General features: G+C 43.3%; 1 protein-coding gene across 8 annotated transcripts in view; it reads right to left on the bottom strand.

Annotated features, from left to right (window-relative positions):
• The window catches only part of CAST (calpastatin), a 131,720-nt gene that overhangs the window by 21,503 nt on the left and 87,123 nt on the right, over positions 1-23,094 (bottom strand). For all 8 annotated transcript variants that reach the window (XM_070373166.1, XM_070373165.1, XM_070373168.1 and 5 more), the window contains 11 exons: positions 19,274-19,342; positions 17,585-17,683; positions 15,995-16,075; positions 14,663-14,701; positions 14,080-14,172; positions 13,514-13,603; positions 12,367-12,468; positions 8,383-8,466; positions 7,385-7,432; positions 6,117-6,212; positions 4,208-4,303 (listed from right to left, as the gene is read on the bottom strand). In XM_070373166.1, coding sequence (XP_070229267.1) covers positions 4,208-4,303; positions 6,117-6,212; positions 7,385-7,432; positions 8,383-8,466; positions 12,367-12,468; positions 13,514-13,603; positions 14,080-14,172; positions 14,663-14,701; positions 15,995-16,075; positions 17,585-17,683; positions 19,274-19,342 — 897 coding nt within the window. The remainder of the gene's footprint in view (positions 1-4,207; positions 4,304-6,116; positions 6,213-7,384; positions 7,433-8,382; positions 8,467-12,366; positions 12,469-13,513; positions 13,604-14,079; positions 14,173-14,662; positions 14,702-15,994; positions 16,076-17,584; positions 17,684-19,273; positions 19,343-23,094) is intronic.

Here is a 23,094-nt window from a genome sequence, read left to right as displayed (position 1 = left end):
AAGCAGAAGGAGAAGGGGACGACAGAGGATGAGATGGCTGGATGGCACCACTGACTCAACGGACATGAGTTTGAGTGAACTCTGGGAGTTGGTGATGGACAGGGAGGCCTGGAGTGCTGTAGTCCATGGGGTCGCAAAGAATTGGACACGACTGAGCAATTGGACTGAACTGAGTGGTTGGAAACTCCATAGATTTTCCCCCCCGCCCAGGGACAACAAACACCCCTGATGTCTTCAACCTGCTTGGGATTGTAACCAAGAGTTGCTGGGGTCCCCAAGTCTTAGCCAAACAATCTCATTGCTACCTGATCCCAGTCACTTGCTCACACTTTTGTTTTCTAGTCTCTGCTGCAGAATCTTTGGAAACCAACGCTGCCTTATTCTGTGTCCTCTGATTCAAGAAATAAGTGAAACAGCATTAGAAGAACTAGGAGAAGCAGCAGTCTTAATAACTAATGGATCTAGAAACAGGACTACGGACAAAAGCTTCTATCTCCATTGTCAAGTTCAGAACTAGAACTCAAATCTCCGGAAACTTTCTTTTTCTACCACAAGAATGCAGACAGCAGACACTCATCCCTGCCCTCCTGGCTTACTGTCTGCTTTTGCTCGTTCATCCTCCAGCCTCTCTGGAGTTCTCTGACCTTTATCACATTCTGCGCCTATTGTTTCTGGCTCCCGTGGGCGTCACAACCCCAGAAATGCCAACTGACCTCAGTGGTGAGAAACTCCGCAACCGTGGTAACCAGAGTTGGTGGAGTAGAGGCCCAGGAGAGGGGGTAAGAGAATGGCTCTTTTTTTTTTTCCCGCTCTCCAATGCTTGAGTCTCTACAGTCAAGGTAAAGTTGGAAAGGAGCTAACTTGCTCTTAAGCCCTGGCAGTCACACTCAGGACGACAGGTAGTGGCCATGTTTAGGTACGAGAGTTCTGCACTGGAATGTTGGCTACTGTCTTTTTGACTCCAGTCACTGACTCTGTGCCTACTCCCTGCACAGTCTCCGCCAAGATTCTCTCTCCCACTTCTGTTCTTTACCACTCTGGCCTGTGGCTTGACTCCCACAACCTCATAGTTTTTGGAGGGTACCCTGAGAATCTCCCACGCCAAAAAGGAGGTCACGTCCTGTCCAAGGCAGGAGGAAGGCTGTGACGGGATTTGCCGATGGCACCCAGGATTCCCTGGCAGGAAGCACCCACTCGGGGTACCCAGGACACACGTCCCACACCTTCCCCAAGGCCCTCTTCTCTCAAACAACTAAATGCACAGACCCCAGTATCCCAAGGGCTCCACACCTCTGTGCTGGCCTGACCTGGGCTCACTGGTCTCCCTAGGAAACAGTGCTGTTCCCACTTCTCAGCAGGATCCTGTCCTCCACATGCAAGCCTTTCCAAGTTCCACCAGGAGAGGAGTTTCTTCACCCACTTTCCTTTTTCCACAGGAGAATGATCCAACTGAGCTGTGAGTGTCAGACCTGGCCCATATCCACACCAGGCTTGAGGGGGAACTGAGTGCAGGACCCTATTTTAAATCTAGCTGAGATTCTAAAGGGTGAAGTGAATTGCTCAAGGTCCATTCAAAGTTCATTTTCCTCATTAATAAGAGAGACATGATCAGAACAGACTTCACAGTGTCCTCATGAAAATTTAATGAGAAGATACTGCAAAGAATCTAGAAGATAGTTATTTAGCCTGTAGATTCACTAAGTCTATAGTAAGGAAACATAGTTCCATCAGCTGGTATCCTCTGAGTCAGAATCTACTTGCTAATGAAAACAGAAGAACACAGATTCAACCAGTTAAATATCACACTTCATACAAAAGTCAAAAAGTCAGAGACACAAAAAGAAGAAAGGGAAAGGAAGTGAGTCCATCTGTTGCCATTCAGTTGGGAGAAAAAAGGAGTCATGATGATAAAGGTTCTTCTGTGTTCTTCTGTGTATTCACAGAATTCTATGTATACACAGAGCTGTACAAAAAAGATCTGCATGACCCAGATAATCATGATGGTGTGATCACCCACCTAGAGCCAGACATCCTGGAATGTGAAGTCAAGTGGGCCATAGCATCACTATGAACAAAGCTAGTAGAGGTGATGGAATTCCAGTTGAGCTATTTCAAACTTTAAAAGATGATGCTGTGAAAGTGCTGCACTCAATAAGCCAGCAAAGTTGGAAAACTCAGCAGTGGCCACAGGACTGGAAAAGGTCAGTTTTCATTCCAATCCCAAAGAAAGGCAATGCCAGAGAATGTTCAAACTACCACACAATTGCACTCATCCCACACGATAGTAAAGTAATGCTCAAAATTCTCCAGGCCAGGCTTCAACAGTATATGAACTGAGAAATTCCAGATGTTCAAGCTGGATTTAGAAAAGGCAGAGGAACCAGAGATAAAATTGCCAACATCTGTTGGACTATGGAAAAAACAAGAGTTCCAGAGAAACATCTAATTCTGCTTTATTGACTACGCTAAAACCTTTGACTGTGTGGATCACAACAAACTGTGGAAAATTCTTCAAGAGATGGGAATACCACACCACCTTACCTGCCTCCTGAGAAATCTGTATGCAGGTCAAGAAGCAACAGTTAGAACTGGACATGGAACAACAGACTGGTTCCAAATAGGAAAAGGAGTACAACAAGGCTGTATATTGTCACCCTGCTTATTTAACTTACATGCAGAGTACATCATGAGAAACGCTGGGCTAGAGGAAGCACAAGGTGGAATCAAGATTGCCGGGAGAAACATCAATAACCTCAGATATACAGATGCTGCTGTTGCTGCTGCTGCTAAGTTGCTTCAGTCGTGTCTGACTCTGTGCGACCCCATAGATGGCAACCCACCAGGCTCCCCCATCCTTGGGATTCTCCAGGCAAGAACACTGGAGTGGGTTGCCATTTCCTTCTCCAATGCATTTAATTGAAAAGTGAAAGTAAAGTCGCTCAGTCGTGTCCGACCTTCAGCGACCCCATGGACTGCAGCCTTCCAGGCTCCTCCATCCATGGGATTTTCCAGGCAAGAGTACTGGAGTGGGGTGCCATTGCCTTCTCCGATATACAGATGACACCACCCCTTATGGCAGAAAGGGAAGAACTAAAGAGCCTCTTGTTGAAAGTGAAAGAGGAGAGTGAAAAAGTTGGCTTAAAATAGTCACAAAACTAAGATCATGGCATCTGATCCCATCACTTCATGGCAAATAGATGGGGTAACAATGAAAACAGTGACAGACTATTTTGGGGGGGCTCCCAAATCACTGCAGATGGTGACTGCAGCCATGAAATTAAAAAACACTTGCTCCTTGGAAGAAAAGCTATGACCAACCTAAACAGCATATTGAGAAGCAGAGAGATTACTTTGCCAACAAAGGTCTGTAGAGTCAAAGCTATGGTTTTTCCAGTGGTCATGTATGGATGTGAGAGTTGGACTACCAAGAAAGCTGAATGCTAAATGATTGATGCTTTTGAAGTGTGGTGTTGGAGAAGACTCTTGAGAGTATCTTGGACTGCAAGGAGATCCAACCAGTCCATCCTAAAGGAAATCAGTCTTGAATATTCACTGGAAGGACTGATGTTGAAGCTGAAACTCCAATACTTTGGCCACCTGATGCGAAGAACTGACTCACTGGAAAAGACCCTGATGCTGGGAAAGATTGAAGGCAGGAGGAGAAGGGGATGAAATGGTCGGATGGCATCACTGACGTGATGGACATGAGTTTGAGTAAACTCCGGGAGTTGGTGATGGACAGGGAGGCCCGGCATACTGCAGTCCATGGGGTCGCAAAGAGTCAGACACAACTGAGTGACTGAACTGATGATAAAGGTGCAGACTTTTCCATCAGGACAGTCAATAAAAAGTGCTTCTGGCTGTTGGTGGGGCTCCAAATCAGCTTGAAAGACCCAAGAAAGTGAAGAAGCATGATTATCCACAGTAGCTGAGGAGCTAGAAAGCATGTCAAGAGGTTAAAAACAAAACCACCTGAAATAGTGGAAACCTTTAAATCTAGCCTGAGTTTCCAGCTCCTCTCTGGAGCTGTATTATCCTCTCTGGAGGATAATATCCTCCTCCTTGGAGGAGGATAATACCACTATCTAAGATTTAATTTTTATCTTGTTAGAACAAGGTAATACATTGGTAATACACAGCAGGAAGGGCAGGAGAGGAAGAACACTGCTTTCTCGAGACATTTCCCAAGGCCCAGAGGGTCACTCACCGCTGGAGCTGCTGTGGGCGGAGCCGACTGCACAGAACACATAGAGGTCCGAGGCACGTCCTCTGCCACGGGCACGGGGGCAGCAGCCGGGGATGCCTGCAGAAAGAAGCAGCCACAACGAAGGATTTCTGAAATACCCAGTTATTAAAATGGGACAACAATGAACCAACAATAAGGTCTGCTACCCTACCCGCTGTGAGCATGATTTTCTTGAATGCCTAAGGATCTTGAGCAGTGAATAACTCAAGGTACGTTAAACCTCTGCAGCTACCACTACGTCACTTGGTTTTACCTCTTACCTTAGGTGGGTTACTTAACCTCTCTGAGACACAGTTTCCACATCTGTAAAATGAGAACAATGACAGTACCTACATCTCAAGGCCTTTAATGAGACAAAACACGCTAAGCGCTTTGCATAGTACGTGGGAACACAGTAAGCGCAAAGATTGTTATCAACTGTCATTATTTAGATGATTTGCCATCATATATACATAATGTTATATAAAATAATATTATATAGCTGTACTATATATATATATTGCAATTATGCAATATTTAAATATATCATGTTCATATATCTAACAGCACCCTGTCAGTTGTAAATAGCTAGGTACAAACAAACGCAAGGTGGTAAGACTATCCTGGGGGTTCTCAAAATGAGGTCCTGCGACCACCAACCTCAGCACTGCTAGGGAACTTGTTAGAAATTCAAATTTGTATGCCCCACCTTAACATACTAAATCAAGAATTCTGGGGGTGGGGCTCAGTAATCTGTACTTTGATAAACCTTCCCAGTCATCTTGATGCACACTGAAGTTTGAGAGTCACTATCATTTTGTCACAAGAGTAAAATTTCAAACAGGTTGCTTTTATTCCAGACATTTATGGAAGCAAATCCTATATGCAAGGTGCTTACCAGATGATCATTAATAGTGTATGATCTCTTCTTTCAAGAAATTTACTATGTAAAAATATGTACACATGTGAGAAGTAAAGATCAAAGCAGCTAAAAGCTTGTTTGCAACAAATGTCCCAACAGGGATATAAAAAGAAAGCATGACAGACTTCCCTGGTGTGTTGTATTCTGCTTCTTAAGAGTTGGAAGTGTGGTAAGGTTTGGGGAGGGACATGCAGGAGACGAAGGCCATATTTTAGCAGAGCCTTTTAGGGCTGACTACAATTTTAGCTGATCTAGAATTTGGAGAGATTATTCCAAGCAGAAGGAACCACATGAGAAAAGCTTGAAGATACATAAGTACTTACTATCAGAGTTTAGTGATGGGGGACACATCTTGGTAGGGAAGGAAGCTGGTGGTGGTGGTGTTTAGTCGCTCAGTCGTGTCCGACTCTTGCGACCCCGTGGACTATAGCCCGCCAGGCTCCTCTGTCCATGGGACTGTCCAGGCAAGAGCACTGGAGTGGGTTGCCATTTCCTTCTCCAGACCCAAATAAACAAGCAGGAACTTTTTTGGGAAGCTCTTGGCATTGGAACAGGGGGATGTTGTGGCTACAAACATGCCTGAGAAAGAATAATGCCAGTGGACACATGGGGTGGGCTGGAAGGAGACCAAAGACAGAGGCCACGGCCGTCTTGAGGTGATGAGCGATGACAGCTTTAAATAGGTCAGTTACAGAAGCAAGAAGGGAAAGAAAAACATTGGTGTGAAGGCTCTCCTGAAGGGAATACTTGATTACAGGACTTAAACTGCAAGAGTATCAGCATCAGCTTGGGAAAACAAAGCACATCCATAAACAGGCAAGATGAACACAGCATGTGAAAAAATATGGCAAAACAGGCCTTTTCATCAGCTGCTTCCTGTTAAAATACTTTTGGTCTTGGCATTTTCAAGATCATAGACAAACACTGAAAAACGACCAAAACTGGAGATTTTAAGTTTTAGAAACATACCTCTGTTTTTTCAGTTGGCTTAGATTGTTTTTCTTTACACTTAGACTGGTCAAAATCTTCTGAGAGTTCATCGATGAGTTCTGATTCACTCAGGGGCTGTAATATAAGGAATATTATATAGTATGAAAAGAAGGCTCTGGCCATATCAATATTTTTTTTTATTTTGATAGAAGAAAAAATGCTTTCCTAGAGAAAAAGTTTTTCTAGTTAACATGTATTAGGTTGCATTTTAGGATCTAAAACCCAAAGCTAATTTATACAGGGCATACATATCATTTATCAATATAAGATAAATGTCACGCAACAAATAATGAATATTGACACCAAGTACCATAAAAAATGTTAAAGGTTTATTCAGCTAAAAGTTTTCCTGATACTTCAATTTCAAAGTAATTTTGTTCAAATAAAACTGCCCATTTCCAGTGAAGAGCTGCATGGTTTTTTTTATGTGATTGCTTTTTCTACTTCCTATTGACTTCCGTAATGAATAAGTCAGAGGAAACACAGATCATATGTTCCCTTTCTATGAGAACGTGGGTTTGGCAGGAAAGTTCTGTTATCCCTAGTTCCTTCTGGTGAAGTAGTATTATTTATTTACTGTAATTGGTCAAAATCTCCACATGCCCTAATCTAAGACAGACAGATGGCATGTAATTCAGAAGCTCGGCCCCAGAGATGGACAGGCTGAGTTTTGAGCCCTGGCCTTGCTACTTGCTAGCTATTTGACTTTGGGCTATTTACAGGATCCTTTTATGTCTTAATTTCCTCACCTGTCAAGTGGGGATAATAATAGTGACTTCCTCATTCAGCGAGTTCTCAAAATGCTAACACACAAACACCATTTAGTGTGGTGTCAGGCACACAGTAAGTGACTAATATATGTAGTTGCTTAGTATCATCATGACAGGTCACTATGCTGGCTAATACCAAATTAAGTAAAGGTAGTGTAGAATCAGAGCATTTGATGATAAAAATAGGATCAAAGTAAATGCTAATGACCTAATTTGAGGGCCCTCTTGATATCAGCTCCTATGTACAATGAATGTCACCTATAAACTTGTAATAGGTAATAATTCATGAGGTAAATAATCATTAAAAATAATCATTAAAATATAATGGCCAAATGCTGCTGTCAAAGGTTCCTTTCTCCTTAATACTAGGCTGGCATATGAGTCTCCACAGTGAGATCTGGTCTATGAAAATTATCTGTTTATATCTTACAGTTGTATTTTTTTTTTTAAGTATCAGAAAAAAACTTATTTCCTCACCTTGGGTTTTTCTTCAGCCTCTGGCAAGAGTGGTTTTCCATCTTTATCCTGTGAATGAAATTGAAAATTCATTTAAAATGAAACAAAAAATTTTGCTTTCTTATTCCATTAAGTTTGTTTTTGAAATTCCAGGATATGAGAGAAGAGACTGTCTTTTTCTGATATGTTTGAGTGAGTTTGTATTTCAAATTAATTTTTTAAATTAACGTATCAGAATAAGGAGCTGAGTTATAAAAATCAAGACCCAATGCTATAAAGTACAATGCAAGTACTTTTTTTTTTTTAAGTTACTAGAAAATAATTTCCATCTTTGGATAGGGAAGTAGAATTTTTTAAAAGGTTCTTTGGCAAGAAAGATGCAGCTTCATCAAAGAAAGGCTGAAAAAAAGGTTTTGATTCTCCAACCAGGGTGAAGAGGTAGATCTCATTCCTATAAAACTGTTTTAGTTGTTTGGACATTCACATTCTAGAATATTTCTTAAGATACTTTATACTTTCCATATATAAGCATTACAACTATTTCCCATCATACATTTATGTGCATTCTTTCAAAGATAAATGACAAATATAATTACAGGGATAAGTCCAGTCTCCTTACACCAAACCAAACCCACTTTCACTGAAGACACTGGTAAATCATTATACATTTCTCTACCACTTACAAGATCTATGTGCTTTTATCCATTGGCAGTTAGAGAAAATATAAACTCCAAATTATTCCTTCCACTTTAAGGTTAAGGATCTATGTCAAGTATGGTTAATAGCTGAAACTCTTGAATTTGTGGGAATTTTAGTGACCACACATGGTCGCTACTTAGGAAACCCTCTTTTAAAGGGTTCAACTGTTCAGGACAGAAAATAAAAGTTTCAGGGTTTCCAGAGTTGTTATCTGAACTTGGCCAGACATGCCCTGAAGCCTCCTGGGGACAGACAGGGCGCCACGGGACACACGGGCAGGAGCAGCGAGCCGCCGGCACGCAACGAGGTGAGCAACGTACTGTGGCCGGTTTTAATCTGTACTCCGATGGGACTGTTTCCTCATCTTCACCACATTTCTTTACTTTCTCTTCTTTGGCTTTTGCCTAAAGAAAGTGGAGAGGAAAAAAAAAAATTGGATAATACAGGTAAAATAAGACATCACTTTATGTACTCCATGGGTGTTGAGGAGAAGACCCAATCAGATTAAAGGGCCTAGTGAGCGGCCGGGAGGAGGTGGTGTAGGGAGACTGGAGGTGGAGGAAAAACAAGCCAGCCAGGAGTCCCGGGGAGGCGTCCCTGCCCTGTCTCCGTGACCCTGGGAAGCCACCCAGACTTTCTTTGCCTCAGTTTCTTCAGCTGTAAAACGGGGCTACTTCTTTAAGAACCCTTACCTAGCTCTCTTGATTTGTAAAGACCAGCAGAGAAAATTAAATAAATATTCTTGGAAGAAAGTTAAGAAGAGTGCACAAGTTAGTTGCAATGATTTTACAGCCTTCATCTGTCATACTCAATGAGGTACTTACCTAAGGGGGAGAAAAAAAAAAAAAAAAACAATGCTCAAGAGTGTTAAACTCGTTCAGTGTTAAACAGATGAGAAATGGGAGAGACATCCCATCACAAATCTGGTTGATACATGGATAACTGGTTTTACCTCTTTTACAAGAACTCCCTTCAGTAACACCAAGATTCACTGGATTACTGAACCACGAGCAACCGAATGCACGTACGTAGAAGTGCACTGCCGCAGCAGATCAGTGGCTTTCAGGACGGAACGTCTACATTTTAAGTTACTGGTGGGTAATGTGAAGTTTCATGCTATGTAATAATCTGTATCAGTATCAAGACATGGATTTAAATCACAAGCCAAGGAGCTACTGGGCACAAAAGTGTGTGTATGTATGTGTGCGTGTTTGTGGGGTGGGTGGTATTTAGCTAATTCTAGCTCACCTTATTGCTCCCACCTACGTCTCAGCCTAAGATCGTGGTTCTCCATCGAATGCTTAGTTAGTTGATTAATTTTAAAATATTTAATGAGCACTTTTAATAAGCCAGGTACTTTTTCTAGGCTTTGGTATTATAGTTTTATTTTTCTATAGAATAATAGCCGTCATTAAGGGATGAAAGGATTTTTAAAAAAAATGTTTCCAGTTATATTCTATTTCAGGATATAGTGGACATCCTATTACACCGTAGTTCTCCCCAGTTCAGGGATCTGTGAGGTCTCCAGCTATAAAACAGTCCTCATGGAAGAGTCACCCATATAGGACTGTGCCCCCACTTGGGCTTGTGAACAGTGAGTCATATGCACAGCTAGATACCTTTCTATTCCTCTTTGATCTTTATATTTCTTAAATGTCTGCACTGTGGTCTGTATTCAATAGGCAATGAAAACAAACATCCCTGAATTGACATAGTTCCAGACTAGTTAACAGCACTAAAAATGGTGGTGGTTTAGTCGCTAACTCATGTCTGACTCTTTTGCAACTCCCATGGACTGTAGCCCGCTGGGCTCCTCTGTCCATGGGATTTTCTAGGCAAGAGTACTGGAGTGGATTGCCATTCTCTTCTCCAAGGGATCTTGCAGACCCAGGGATAGAACCCTGGTTTCTTGCATTGCAAGCAGATTCTTTACCAACTGAGCTACCAGCGAAGCCCTAGAATCCGGGGAGATTAATAATGAGGTATCACTACAGAATAAATATGCCATGGTACATTATTTATGAGAACGACAAGCAGGCATGGACCTCCTCTCTGAAGCATCCCCTGGCGTAGAATGTGCTGGAGTGGCCATGGACTCCTATACCATATCAATCTTTATGGGGTTATCACAGCAGACTAACCAAAGTAGTGAATTCACGATCAGGTACTAAAACTCAATGTAAGGATCCAGAGGATTAGAAAATCTTCATACTTTATATATAATTTAAAAGGAAAACTAGTGGAAAGAGTGAAAAGGAACTGTTCTTTTTGTTTAAATTTTAAGAGTTTGCTAGCTTTCTAGAGGAAATTTAACACATTCCCTGGTATTAAAAAGCAGAGACATTACTTTGCCAACAAAGTTCCATCCAGTCAAAGCTTTGGTTTTCCCAGGAGTCACGTATGGATGTGAGAGTTGGACTATAAAGAAAGCTGAGTGCCAAAGAATTGATGCTTTTGAACTGTGGTGTTGGAGAAGACTCTTGAGAGTCCCTTGGACAGCAAGGAGATCCAACCAGTCCATCCTAAAGGAAATCAGTCCTGAATGTTCATTGGAAGGGCTGATGCAGAAGCTGAAAGTCCAATAGTTTGGCCACCTGATGCGAAGAACTGACTCATTGGAAAAGACCCTGATGCTGGGAAAGATCGAAGGCAAGAAGAGAAGGGGATGACAGAGGATGAGATGGTTGGATGGCATCATCGACTCAATGGACATGAGTTTGAGTAAACTCTAGGAGTTGGTGATGGACAGGGAGGCCTGGCGTGCTGCAGTCCACGGGGTCGCCAAGAGTCAGACACAACTGAGCGACTAAACTGAACTGGTCCCTCAGAGGGTTAAGAACTTGCCTACAATGTGGAAGACCTGAATTCGATCCCTGGGTTGGGAAGATCCCATGGAAAAGGGAATGACAAACCACTCCAGTATCCTTGCCTGGAGAAGTCCATGGACAGAGGAGCCTGGCAGGCTACAGTCCAGGGGGTCCCAAAGAGTCAGACACGACAGAGTGACTAACACTTTAATTACTCTACATCTGTAAACCCAAACTGTTTAAAACTTATTTTGACATAACTTGTTTCATATCCACTCATCTGATTTTAGTCACTCCTAAGAGTCTTTTCATCCTGGGATTTATGTCTATACGTTCCCTCCCCAAATTATCATCTTCTTAAATCACCCTAATCAAACAGCCCCAAGGCAGAAGTGCCCTCAGCGGGCTGCCACGGAGCCCTCAGTGGTGGACCCCCAGGGTCCTGCCAGGACCACCCTTTCCTCCAGATGCTGTGCCCCCTCGCACCCCGCTGCAATCCAAGTTCCCCTTCTCCCTGTACATTACTTGGTCCTGGAGGACAAAGGCGGCTTCTCCCGTTCCCTTGCCTTCGCCTTCGTAAAGCCTTTCGTGCCATACGGCACCCAGTGAGTCCTCAAAAAAGATTGAGGATAGAAACTGGCCCATTGGGGACTGGGTGGTCCCAAACTCCAGGAGCTGCTGAAAGTGACGGAGACCCACCTTCCTCCGGAGACCCGGAACAGGAAGTGACAGCAGAGGCTGCAGCATTGTGACAGCGACAGCCACCAGGTCCCACCTGAGCTGGTAGGCGGGCGCTCCGGAGGGTCTCCCCACCACTGCCTGGCCAAGGGTGGCCCCAGGACATCCCTCTGCTTCCCCTCCTCTTTTCCCCCAAGAGGACTCCTCAGCAATCCCTTAAAAACTGAAACTTAACATGAAAACTCCTCTACCAAACAGGAGCAACTCCCCAGCTCCATACTCTAAACATGCATTCCTTTTAGTTATAAAGCAATTATTGCTTGATTTTATTCTAATTGGCAACAAGGTTTCAACACTTTTCCCCAGAGTTATATAAAGATCTCCCACCCCCATCTGCAGCCATCTCCTCTCTTTCTTTATAAATAGAAGCACCTAGAACCCTTTTGCAAAGACAGATTTCTAATTTCCATACGAGCAGACAACCTGTTTCTCATCAGGCCACCACCTCTATGTTATCTTGTTTAGCCAGGTGTCACTTAAGAATTGGCAAAGGAGATTAGTCGTTCATTTGAAGTATGACAATTCTAGATGGTTTATAAGACAAACACTCAAATATCCTTCCTGGTTGTTAACTCCCTGGCAATAAAATACCTGAATTAGCCAGACTCTGAAAGTACAGCAGAACAAAGCACAGTTCATTTGAGATCTCTAATAAAAACAAAAGTGGTACAAAAGTTCTAAACATATGTTGGGCATTAGTTTCGTAACCTTGTAAGCTGCAGACTAACAGGCTTTGTACGTGAACCCCCAGGTCAGTACCTCATCGACCTCCTTAATGGAGCTGGGGTCGAGCTCCGGCTCCGGCTTCCGGGTGCCCAGGGAGGCTGACAGGGCCTCCAGGGCGTGCTCAGTCATGGCATCCTGCGGAGAAGCAAAGAATTCTGTACATGAAAAACGAGACGCTCTCCTCAACCTCGATAAGCCACCTACTTCTTCATGACATTCACATTTTGTCAGTAAATCTCTAGGAATGAGCTGTGGCTTGAGGAAGGACTCTAGGAAGGCAGTGCTACTTGAAACCCAGCAAAAAAAGGAGAAAGAAATAAGAACTTACCGGTGACAGGAAACATGGGGTAGGACCCGTTTGCACAGTAACGGGGCTCCTGTACGGGTGTGCACTTCACCTCTTAGGAGGCGAGAGGTGCACGTAGAGTAATAATTGTAAAATACTCGTATCAAAGTACTGTGTTTCTTTTTCTAAACTTAGGTCCCTTAAAAATGACTCTGATAACCCTGTCCTGTAGCCCAGCGGAGCCCAGGAAGCAGGGGGCCCTGAAGTGGCTCACAGCTGTAGGAATTCCCACTCTCAGGGGTGTGGTGCTCTCTGCTCCTCCAGATAAAAAATAAACTGGCCACTCCACGAGCCAGAGGCAGAGCAGCACCCACAGAAAACTCCTCCCTGCAGTATCTGGGTGATCTGCAGACAGGGCAGGTCTTCTCATCCAGCCCAGAGCTGCAGGGCCGCCTTTCAGGATTCCTGAGAAGCAGGTTATAGCTGACTGTGGTCAAGGTGAACAGAGTAACTGCAGAAACGCTCCCTTTGAGGGTCACAGGACTCTAGGCCTTTTAGAAAATCAAGTCAAAGATCTGATGTCCCCAGAGAGTGGTGTCTCTGGGGTCCTGCCCTTCTGTGTAATGTAACAGTGAGACAGTCTTTTCCCACAACCAAGGCACGTGTGCCAAAATCACCCATAAGCATCTGTAGAAACAGAGAAGGCCTGCCCGACCAACATAAGCCTGACTGGTTTCACTATGCCACGCAGGCCCAAGGCCTGAGGGGAGTAAAGGAGGTCTACGGGTATAATGCACTATTGAGACTTCCCCCCCAGTCAGCTGGATCAGCCTCAGGAAACCAAACTGCTATCCAGGGCACCGTGCTGAAGTTCAAAGAAGTAATTATTGATACCTTTTCCACTTTCCTTTTTTTCTCTTGGGGTGGAGCAGCACTTCTGATCACCCCAGCTGACTGAGCTTTTAAAGCCTCTTCTGTAGATTTCTGAAAAATAAAATACAGAAGAAGGTTTGACTGGCAGATGAAGGAAACATATGAACCAAACGGTAAGAACCAGAAGTAAAAAGCCTTGGCATCTTGGGGCTTCCCTGGTGGCCAGAGGTTAAGAGGCCGCCTTGCAATGCAGGGGACACAGGTTCGCTCCCTGGCCAGGGAAGATCCCACATGCATTGGAGTAACCATGCCCGTGCGCCAAGACCACTGAGCCTGTGCTCTAGAGCCCTCGAGCCACAACAACTGAAGCCTGTGCACCTAGAGCCCCGGCCCTGCAACAAGAGAAGCCCCCTGCAGAAGCCTACACATCGAACTAGACAACAGGCCTCGCTTGCCCCAACTAGAGAAAGCCCGAACACAGCAATGAAGACGCAGTGAAGTGAAAAATGAAGTTTAAAAAAAAAGTCGTTGTCTTAAAGTGGGAGGTAGTTTCTAACAAGCTTCCCTAAGGGCATTAAAAACCATACCTCTTTCTCAGTTTTCTTTGCATCAGCTGTAGGGGAACTGCAGGTGAAGTCGGATGACAAGGCATCGATGGCATCATTGGGCCCCAGGGGTTTCTAAAGAAACAGGCAGCACGACGGGTCACACATGGGAACCATTTAAGTGACAGAACAGATTACAAACCCAGCAAATGGTGAATGCACTCGTGCAAGTCTTTGACTACCAAAGGAGATACTTAATGAAATAACTCAGATGAAAGCCTATGTTTGGGAGGAAATTGGATGCTCAGTGCATATTTTTCTGTTTCTCTCAACGTACTTGTTATTATGCTGGTAGGATATTCTCATCCTATTTTTAATAATATTTATTCTGTCCTAAAACTTTCTTGTCCCATTCTTCTTTCCCTCAAAAAAAAACTAATTAGGAAATAAACAAGCACTGAAATGACCCCCAACCCCACCCTCTTCCTTTGAATAGATGGAAACTTCATCTGATTCAGAGATCACTATAGTCATAATCCAAAAATACAGAATTGATAACTATTCCCCCAACCAAAGATATGAAAAATGTTAAATCTGATCTTGGAAGACATTTATGTAAACTCACCAAGGAGTCTGGAGGAGGCCCTGCGATCCCTTCTTCTTTCTGAAACAAATATTAGTTTGATGATGCTGAGAAGGCAAGATTAATCCTTACAGTCAGCAAAATGCATACCTCAGTGAATGGGATGGGCTGAACTGTATCCTCCCAAAACTCACATGCTGAAGTCCCATCCCCCAAAACCTCAGAATGGGACTCTATTTGAAGATGGGGCCTTTCAGTTCAGTTCAGTCGCTCAGTCGTGTCTGACTCTTGGCGACCCCATGAACCTCAGCACGCCAAGGCTCCCTGTCCATCACCAACTCCCGGAGTCCACCCAAACCCATGTCCATCGAGTTGGTGATGCCATCCAACCATCTCATCCTCTGTTGTCCCCTTCTCCTCCTGCCCTCAATCTTTCCCAGCATCAGAGTCTTTTCCAATGAGTCAGCTCTTCGCATCAGGTGGCCAAAGTAGTGGAGTTTCAGCTTCAGCATCAGTCCTTCCAATGAACACCCAGGACTGATCTCTTTAGGATGGACTGGTTGGATCTCCTTGCAGTCCAAGGGACTCTCAAGAGTCTTCTCCAACACCACAGTTCAAAAGCATCAATTCTTCGGCGCTCAGCTTTCTTTATAGTCCAACTCTCACATCCATACATGACCACTGGAAAAACCATAGCCTTAACTAGATGGACCTTTGTTGGCAAAGTAATGTCTCTGCTTTTGAATATGCTATCTAAGTTGGTCATAACTTTCCTTCCAAGGAGTAAGCGTCTTTTAATTTCATGGCTGCAATCACCATCTGCAGTGATTTTGGAGCCCAGAAAAATAAAGTCAGCCACTGTTTCCACTGTTTCCCCATCTATTTGCCATGAAGTGGTATTGAATTTAATTACAGAGGTAATTAAGGTGAAATGACAACATTAAGATCGGTCTTATTTCAATATGACCAGTGTTCCTATAAAAGGGGGAAGTGACCCAGCGATCCACATAGAGAAAAGATGACATGCAGATATGTACACATGGAAAGAAGATGTAGAGTTATTCCACACAGAGGTATCCACATGTGGAGACCAAGCAGAGGGGCCTGAAACAGAACCAGCTCTGCCCACATCTTGATTCCAGTCTTCGAGCCCCCAGAACTGTGAGATAGTAAGTTTCTGTTGTTTAAGCCATCCAATCTGTAACACTCTGACACGGCAGCCTCATCAAACTAATACGGTGAGCTTCAGAGTAATGATAGTTTCACAAGCCCCTTATTTTATCTAAGTTAAAATAATTGGATATATTAATGTGATAAAAATTATAATTCCAAAGAGAAAACAATAAGGTGTAAATACATAACTATTTAACTTACATTCAGAAGTTCCTTATATTTTGGAGGAAGTGTGGATTCTCTTTTACCCAGTTCCTCTATGTAGGTAGAACTCATTGGATCCTAGGGGGAAAAAAAAGTACGTATAGGGATTTTAGCTGAGAATGTTGTATACATAACTCTTAAATCAAAGTACTATTGCATTATTAACTTATGGAACTATTGAGATTAAATATAAATCATTAAGAAGCCAGCAGTTTATGCAACTCTGAAATTTTATGTTTCTACAGATACTTGCCCATATTTAATTGGCTTAACCCATAAATAATGCTATAAAATATTCAAACCAATATATTAAATTTGATTCCTATATAAAATACATTTTATTTTTAAATAATTTGCATTATCTAATATTTATATACCTATAAAAGAGTAGTTGGTAACAGTGAATTTCTATATAACTCAATAGATCTAGCTATTTCTTATGTAATGAAAAAAAGTCAGAGTGATATCTCTGTTTTAGCACTCTCCAATCCAATTTTTCTTCCTTGTTTTCCAGAGATAGCCACCACCCCAAACTTTATCACATCCATCAGTATAAAGCTGAGTATATTTTAAAACAATTATTCCACATATAAGTATCCATAAACAATATACACCATTACTTTGCCTATTTTCAAGTGTTACATAAATGGTATCAGATCAAATTCTACTATCATTCTGCAATGTACTATTCTTCATTCAAAAATTATGCTTTTGTAATGAAACCATATTGATACATGAACAAACCATTTTAACCACTATAAAGCATTCCACTTGTCATCATCTTGTTTCCTGTTGAATGCAATTATTTCCAAATGTTTCACCTGTTCTTATAACTCCTTACACACTGTGCAAGGCCCCCTCCCGGGAATCTGTCTAGACGTGGAAGTGCTGGTTAGAGGGAATGCTTATATTCAGGTGACATCCACAGCCTCTGTCACGTGTCAGACGTCTACACTTCTGCCAATCAGGTAAGCGTGAAGTGCTATCCCTCTGCGTTTTAGTATCATTTTCCCAATTACTAGGGAGACTTTCATGTGTCTACTGGTCAAATTTTCTCCTAATTTTATACTGGATTGTTTTTTCTCACTTTCAAAAATTCTTCATAAACTCTAGAAACAAGTCCTTTGTTGTGTCTGTTGCAATATTTTCTTCCAATCTATGGAACATCTTTCTTAATACCAAAGAATATACAATTGCTTTTTATGAATCAGGAATAGAAATGAACTGAGGGCAGAAAATATCTAGACGTCAGAATAAGCTCAAGTCACAGGATGGAAATATCTGGAAACCATGAGGATGTAAACCTCGAAGACAGAAAGTAAGTCTTTGTGACTCAACAGAGTACATCCCAGCTGTAGTCTCAGAAGAAACAAGCAATCGGTGTTTGCTGATCAACACAGCTTGCATAGCTCCCTGGGACAGTTTCCAACCACAACACTCATGTTCATTTGCTACCACGGACGCTAACAGCATCCTCTTTCTCTTCAAGTGACAGAACACGGTGCATCCTTGCGTGCATCAGGGCCATGACCTACCAGCCCTCTTACTCACTAGGTACGAATCTTTAGAGACATCAAGGTCACGTACCGACACTTCCGGTCCGGTATATATTGTGTTATCTTCTTTCATCTCTTCAGGTTCTCCTAAAGTGTCTATTAAGTCATCCAGAGCAGTGTCCATGTCTGACTGGAAAACAGAGCAGATATGTAAATGCTACTTGCTGCACATCCTTCACTTTGACATTTTAATCATCAAAAGAAATTCTATGTAGAAAAATGCCAAACACCAAAAGTTCTTCAGCTATCAAAATGGTTAAAATCTGGCCTGTAATAGAACCTATTAAAGTCCCAGAGTACAGACTCTAGGTTGGCAAGATAGAAAGCACATTCAAGTAAGAATCACAATTTCAGTAAGTCTAAAGGCATTATTTGGAGAAGGCAATGGCACCCCACTCCAGTACTCTTGCCTGGAAAATCCCATGGACAGAGGAGCCTGGTGAGCTGCAGTCCATGGGATTGCTAGGAGTCGGACACGACTGAGCGACTTCACTTTCACTTTTCACTTTCATGCATTGGAGAAGGAAATGGCAACCCACTCCAGTGTTCTTGCCTGGAGAATCCCAGGGACGGGGGAGCCTGGTGGGCTACCGTCTATGGGGTCGCACAGAGTCGGACACGACTGAAGCGACTTAGCAGCAGCAGCAAAATAAGCAGCATTATTAACTAGGGGAACAAGCATATGGTTCATTATGGCTGCCAGACCACTGTACCGATAGTCAAAAGAAAGAAGAAAACAAAATGCAAAGAATGATGACCATGTTGCTATATGAAAGAGGGAAGATGCTTGGGTTTTTTTATCAGTTGTTTCCACCTCTTCCAAATAAAATGCATCTCATAAACGGATTGCCCTGTGCTCTTTTATTCATTTGTGGTTTTCTGTTCACTTGCTTGTCTGAGGATGTTTACAAATAGAAATTTCCTGAAAGGGATGTTAAATTTATAAGAAGAGACAGTTTATTCTGTCGATATGGGCTTAAAATGGTAAAAGAAACAGTGACTCCACCCTATTTTTGAGGTTAAGAATCATACATTGTGAGACTTCCCCTATAGTCCAGTGGTTAAGACTCCGCGCTTCCACGGCAGGGGGGCATTGCAAGGCAAGGGTTCCATTCCTGGTGAGAGAAGTTCCACATGTCTCACAGTATGGCCAAATAAATAAAACAACTTGTTATTATTATTATTTTTTAATGATTCATTGTGAAGACTAAGCTGCTTTCAAAGGGAAAAATAACAAGTTGAAGAAAGACCCTTTACTATTTAATTCAGCTTAAAAATGCTCGCTTACTTTTTTTTTTTGCAACTACCATATATCTACTACAACTTCAGGAACTCACCAGACTGTGTAATAGAATCTGGGGTCTGTTAGCTCTGGGGTGATTCAATTGGAAATTTCAGAATAAAGAAGTGCCTGGCATTCTTTAGATTCCTTTAAACCTCTGTTTAAAGAAAGTACATTTGCAGGAGGGAAACTGGAATGTAAACTCCTCGATATATAATTGGAGTTTTCAGAACAGAGGGTTATAATATAAAATGTTACAGACATACATGAAGAAAGTCACACTTCCAACCCAGTTTCATTAGCTTCAAACAACAATTCATTAAAAAGGTCCTTTAAGCTAACCTCACCTCATATTGTTTGCCCTCGAGAAATCGGATCATGACAAACACAGAGACTGTGAAGAAATACCTATGCAAAAATGCCCTGCTGTCTTCATACCTTTCCAGACGGTTTACTTGGTTTGGATTCAGCTGGTACGGCCGATGTTAACAATTTATTTTCTTTATTCTGGTGGGGTTGAGAAAGAGATAAAAACTCCTCATATACTTTCATCAAGTTTAATAATATTACATACTTGAAAATGAATATGCTGTAACATAAATAATATCGCTCATACACTGGACATCTGCTCTGTGCCAGACATTATACGTGTTATATACTTTTCAGAACAGCAGAAGTAATAATAACAATGATATTAATCTCATTTATCGATGCAACAAACAAGGCTCAGAGAGGCTGAGTCACTTCTCAGGTCACTCAGTAAAGGATAGCACTAGGATTTGAATCCAGGTCTACCCATCTCTTCATTGCTCTTGGCTGCCTCTCCCAGGACCCACAGCTAGTCTTTGCAACGCTCATGAATTCTTTCTTATCACAAGGCAGCCACTGCTTCTAGGCGCTGTTCTCTCAGTCTTTGTACCCACACATCAAGACCTCCACACCCCTTGTTTTGTCAAATCATCACACACTGTTTCTTTCATTTCCGTGAAATGAATGCCCTTCCCACCACTGCGTCAGTTGCTCTGTCAGTAACTGCTGACAACTTTCTAACCTGCGATTTCCATGCCTTTACCCAGACATCATAATCTTCCCTCCATTCCTCTGCCCAGCACCCGTCTCCTGACTCTTATCTCTCTCAGCACCACCCTGGTTCCACGCTGGCACCTGTGGCCTCTGTTCTCTGCCGCCTCTGGCAAATCTTCTGTTTTGCTCCTTGCCCCACACACTCTGTGTGTTTCTACTGTGCTGCTGGGCCCAGGCAATCATTCTCTAGGATCAGGGGCCAGATGCTTTCGGGGCCAGGCAGGAACTAAATGGTGAGGTCATTGGGTTGAAGACAATAGAAAACTGTCTTATTTGAAGGTCTCTGAAATCCACGCAGCAGAGCTTGGAGGCGGAGCGTACAGGCTCAGATGCTCTGGGTTTGCACATCAGCCCCCAACACACACTGGCTCCAAGAGGCTGCCGGCAGGTCACGTCTCCTTCTGAACCTCTGTATCCTCATGTGTGAGAACCAGGGCAGTCACTGCACCTACTGCAGAGGGTTGTGAGGGTTCAACTAATTAATCGATCACAGTGAGAAAGCTGGTGGTTGGGCACATGCTAAGCTCTTCCGAAGTACTACATAAGCAGTTGCTGTGATTATTGTATTAAAGATACTGTGGAGGCACCAGGGTGAACCCAAGTCCTGGCAACTGAATTCAGTTCCTCGATTCATCCACAGCCTCTGGCAGGTGTTCACTCAGTGTCACTCTCTCCCCCCAGCCCGCTTCTCCTTCTCCATCGTCACCTGGGCTCCAAAGCAATGTTTGAATCACCTCTCTCTTGGGACACCTCAGAAACTTCAGCCTGTCCAAAGGCAGGCATCCGTTTTCCACCTCCACCAATTCCCCTCCTTCTGACCTCTGTCCACCCGTCAGTGGTAACCAGGGCCGGGCTCCCCGCTTAAGAAGATGCTCGCCTCATGGGTGCTGACTCTGCACTAGGCACAAACCTAGCAGTGATACCCGGCTCTCTTGTCTCACCTTAGGGTTGCCAACCTAGTCCATTCAGACGCTGAGGTCCCAGGACATCTGAGATCTTACTACTACTACTACTAAGTCGCTTCAGTCGTGTCCGACTCTGTGTGACCCCATGGACTGCAGCCTACCAGGCTTCTCCGTCCCTGGGATTCTCCAGACAAGAACACTGGAGTGGGTTGCCATGTCCTTCTCCAATGCGTGAAAGTGGAAAGTGAAAGTGAAGTCGCTCAGTCGTGTCCGACTCTTAGCTTGCACCTCTGCAACACCTCCTGCCTTGCTCCCTACTCACTGATTCTATCCTAGCTCTAATTCAGGCTGACTTCGACTCCCCAGAACAGCCCCTGACCAGCCTCTCTCTTTCCAGTCTCTATGCTGTCTCATTGTAGCCGTTGAAGTCACTTAATCCTCCTGCAGCCTGGTTTTAATCCCATCACATCGCTCCATCTGTTCTCTGATCCCCAGTGTTTACGTGGGCCAGCTATTATCATTACCACAGGGATTAATGCATCTCAGTGTCCTCCTCAGCAGTGCCTCGACCTGTCTTTCTGGTATTACACTCCCACTCATGTCTCCTGTGCTTCACCCACACTGGAATGCCCTTTGCACTCAGATCACACTTCTATTTTTCTCTCTTGTTATGTTTGCAAGCCTGTAAGCCCAGCTTTCCTTTTATGACTTACTCAGACCATACGCACTCAAAGTCCTCCCGGGTTCTCCAAATCAGACAGAATCCCTGTCTCCACAAACAGCTCCCTGTGGGGGCCTGTTTCAATCTGCCTGAATGCAGCCCCAGGCACATTAGAGGGGCCAGGGATACCCAGGTGGCTCAGTGGTAAAGAACCCGCCTGCCAATGCAGGAGCTACAAGAGACTCGGGCTTGATTCCTGGGTCCGGAAGAAGCCCTGGAGGAGGAAATGGCAACCCATTCCAGTATTCTTGCCTGGAGAATCCCCAAGGACAGAGGAGCCTGGTGGGCTACAGTCCATGGGGTCACAAACAGCTGGACATGACTGAGCACAGCACATCCAAAAAAAGAGAGGCCAGCCTGCAGCTCAATGTCCTGCAGAGCCAGACCACAGTCCACAGTGCTTTACACACAGTGTGGACTGAAAAAGAAAAAGCAGGTCTCATCAACGTCATTTTCTAGGAGACAAATTAGAGGCAAAGAAAAGTGAAATAATTTGCCCCAAGCCCCAGCACAAGCCAATGCACAGCAGAATCCCATATAAACCTTGCCTGACTTTACTGTTTGATTTTATAGATAACCCTGGCTAAATAAAGTGTGGCATACATTTTCAAATTTTGAGTGCATTTTAAATCTATTCCAAGAGATCCAATCCTCCGCCTTTAAGCTATCCACTTTTCCATCTGTAGCATCTAAGTATCTCTCATCAACACAAGAGAGTGAGGTGTACCCTGGGGTAGGGAGGGGGAGTCTCAAGGGACATACAGGGGGGTCTGCTGGGAAAAACAAAACAGTTTAAAATTTGAGTATTTCCATTTAAAGTTCATGTAAATTTTGCCATCATGCCACCTGGTATCTGCATTAGTTTGGAGAAAAATAAGCGTGCTTTATCCTTTTCAAAATCTAAGAAAAACAGATGTTTCAGGGAGATTGGGCCATACTTTTATCCTATGACTTTCCTTACCATCTAGCCTGCAGGGGGATAACAGTTCCCATTTTGAGAAGCAGGAAAATAAACACGTTACTTTTTTTTTTTTTTTTTTTTGCTTTCATTTCCATCTTATTGTTACTGCAATTAGTTACCTGTGGCTTTAAGAGAAATAAGTACTAGCAATTCTGGGACAAGATGACTTCCAAACTGATTACTAACCAACTGCTAACTCTGTATTGCTCTGAGTAGAACCAGCAGACCATTTCTTGTCTTACAGTCTCAGGCTAGTCCCTTCAAAGGATCTCGAGAAGCTGCCCATAATTTGCCAGCAGGGCACATATACTCCTGAGAGGGCTTGTGAGACCCCCGTCGAAAATCTCCCCTATCAATTCATGTAGGTGCTGTGACCGCACATGGTTTACTTGCTTCAGGACGGTAGTGTTCATATGAAACGCTGAGAGTAATGCTAATTCAAATGCTCACAGCAGTTTTATCTGCTTCATTTCAAACCTATAAATCCTGCTGGCAGGGTCTGAGTCCACCTGCATTTTAATTTTCTTGGTATTGACATGAGGCCTTACACATGGCAGGTGCCCGGTAACTGTACTGAATACAGGAATTT

Source organism: Bos mutus, chromosome 7, assembly GCF_027580195.1.
Source record: "Bos mutus isolate GX-2022 chromosome 7, NWIPB_WYAK_1.1, whole genome shotgun sequence".
Classification (NCBI taxonomy): domain Eukaryota; kingdom Metazoa; phylum Chordata; class Mammalia; order Artiodactyla; family Bovidae; genus Bos; species Bos mutus.
The sequence above is the reverse complement of the archived record's forward strand: the minus strand, read 5'-3'. Positions and strand labels throughout refer to the sequence as shown.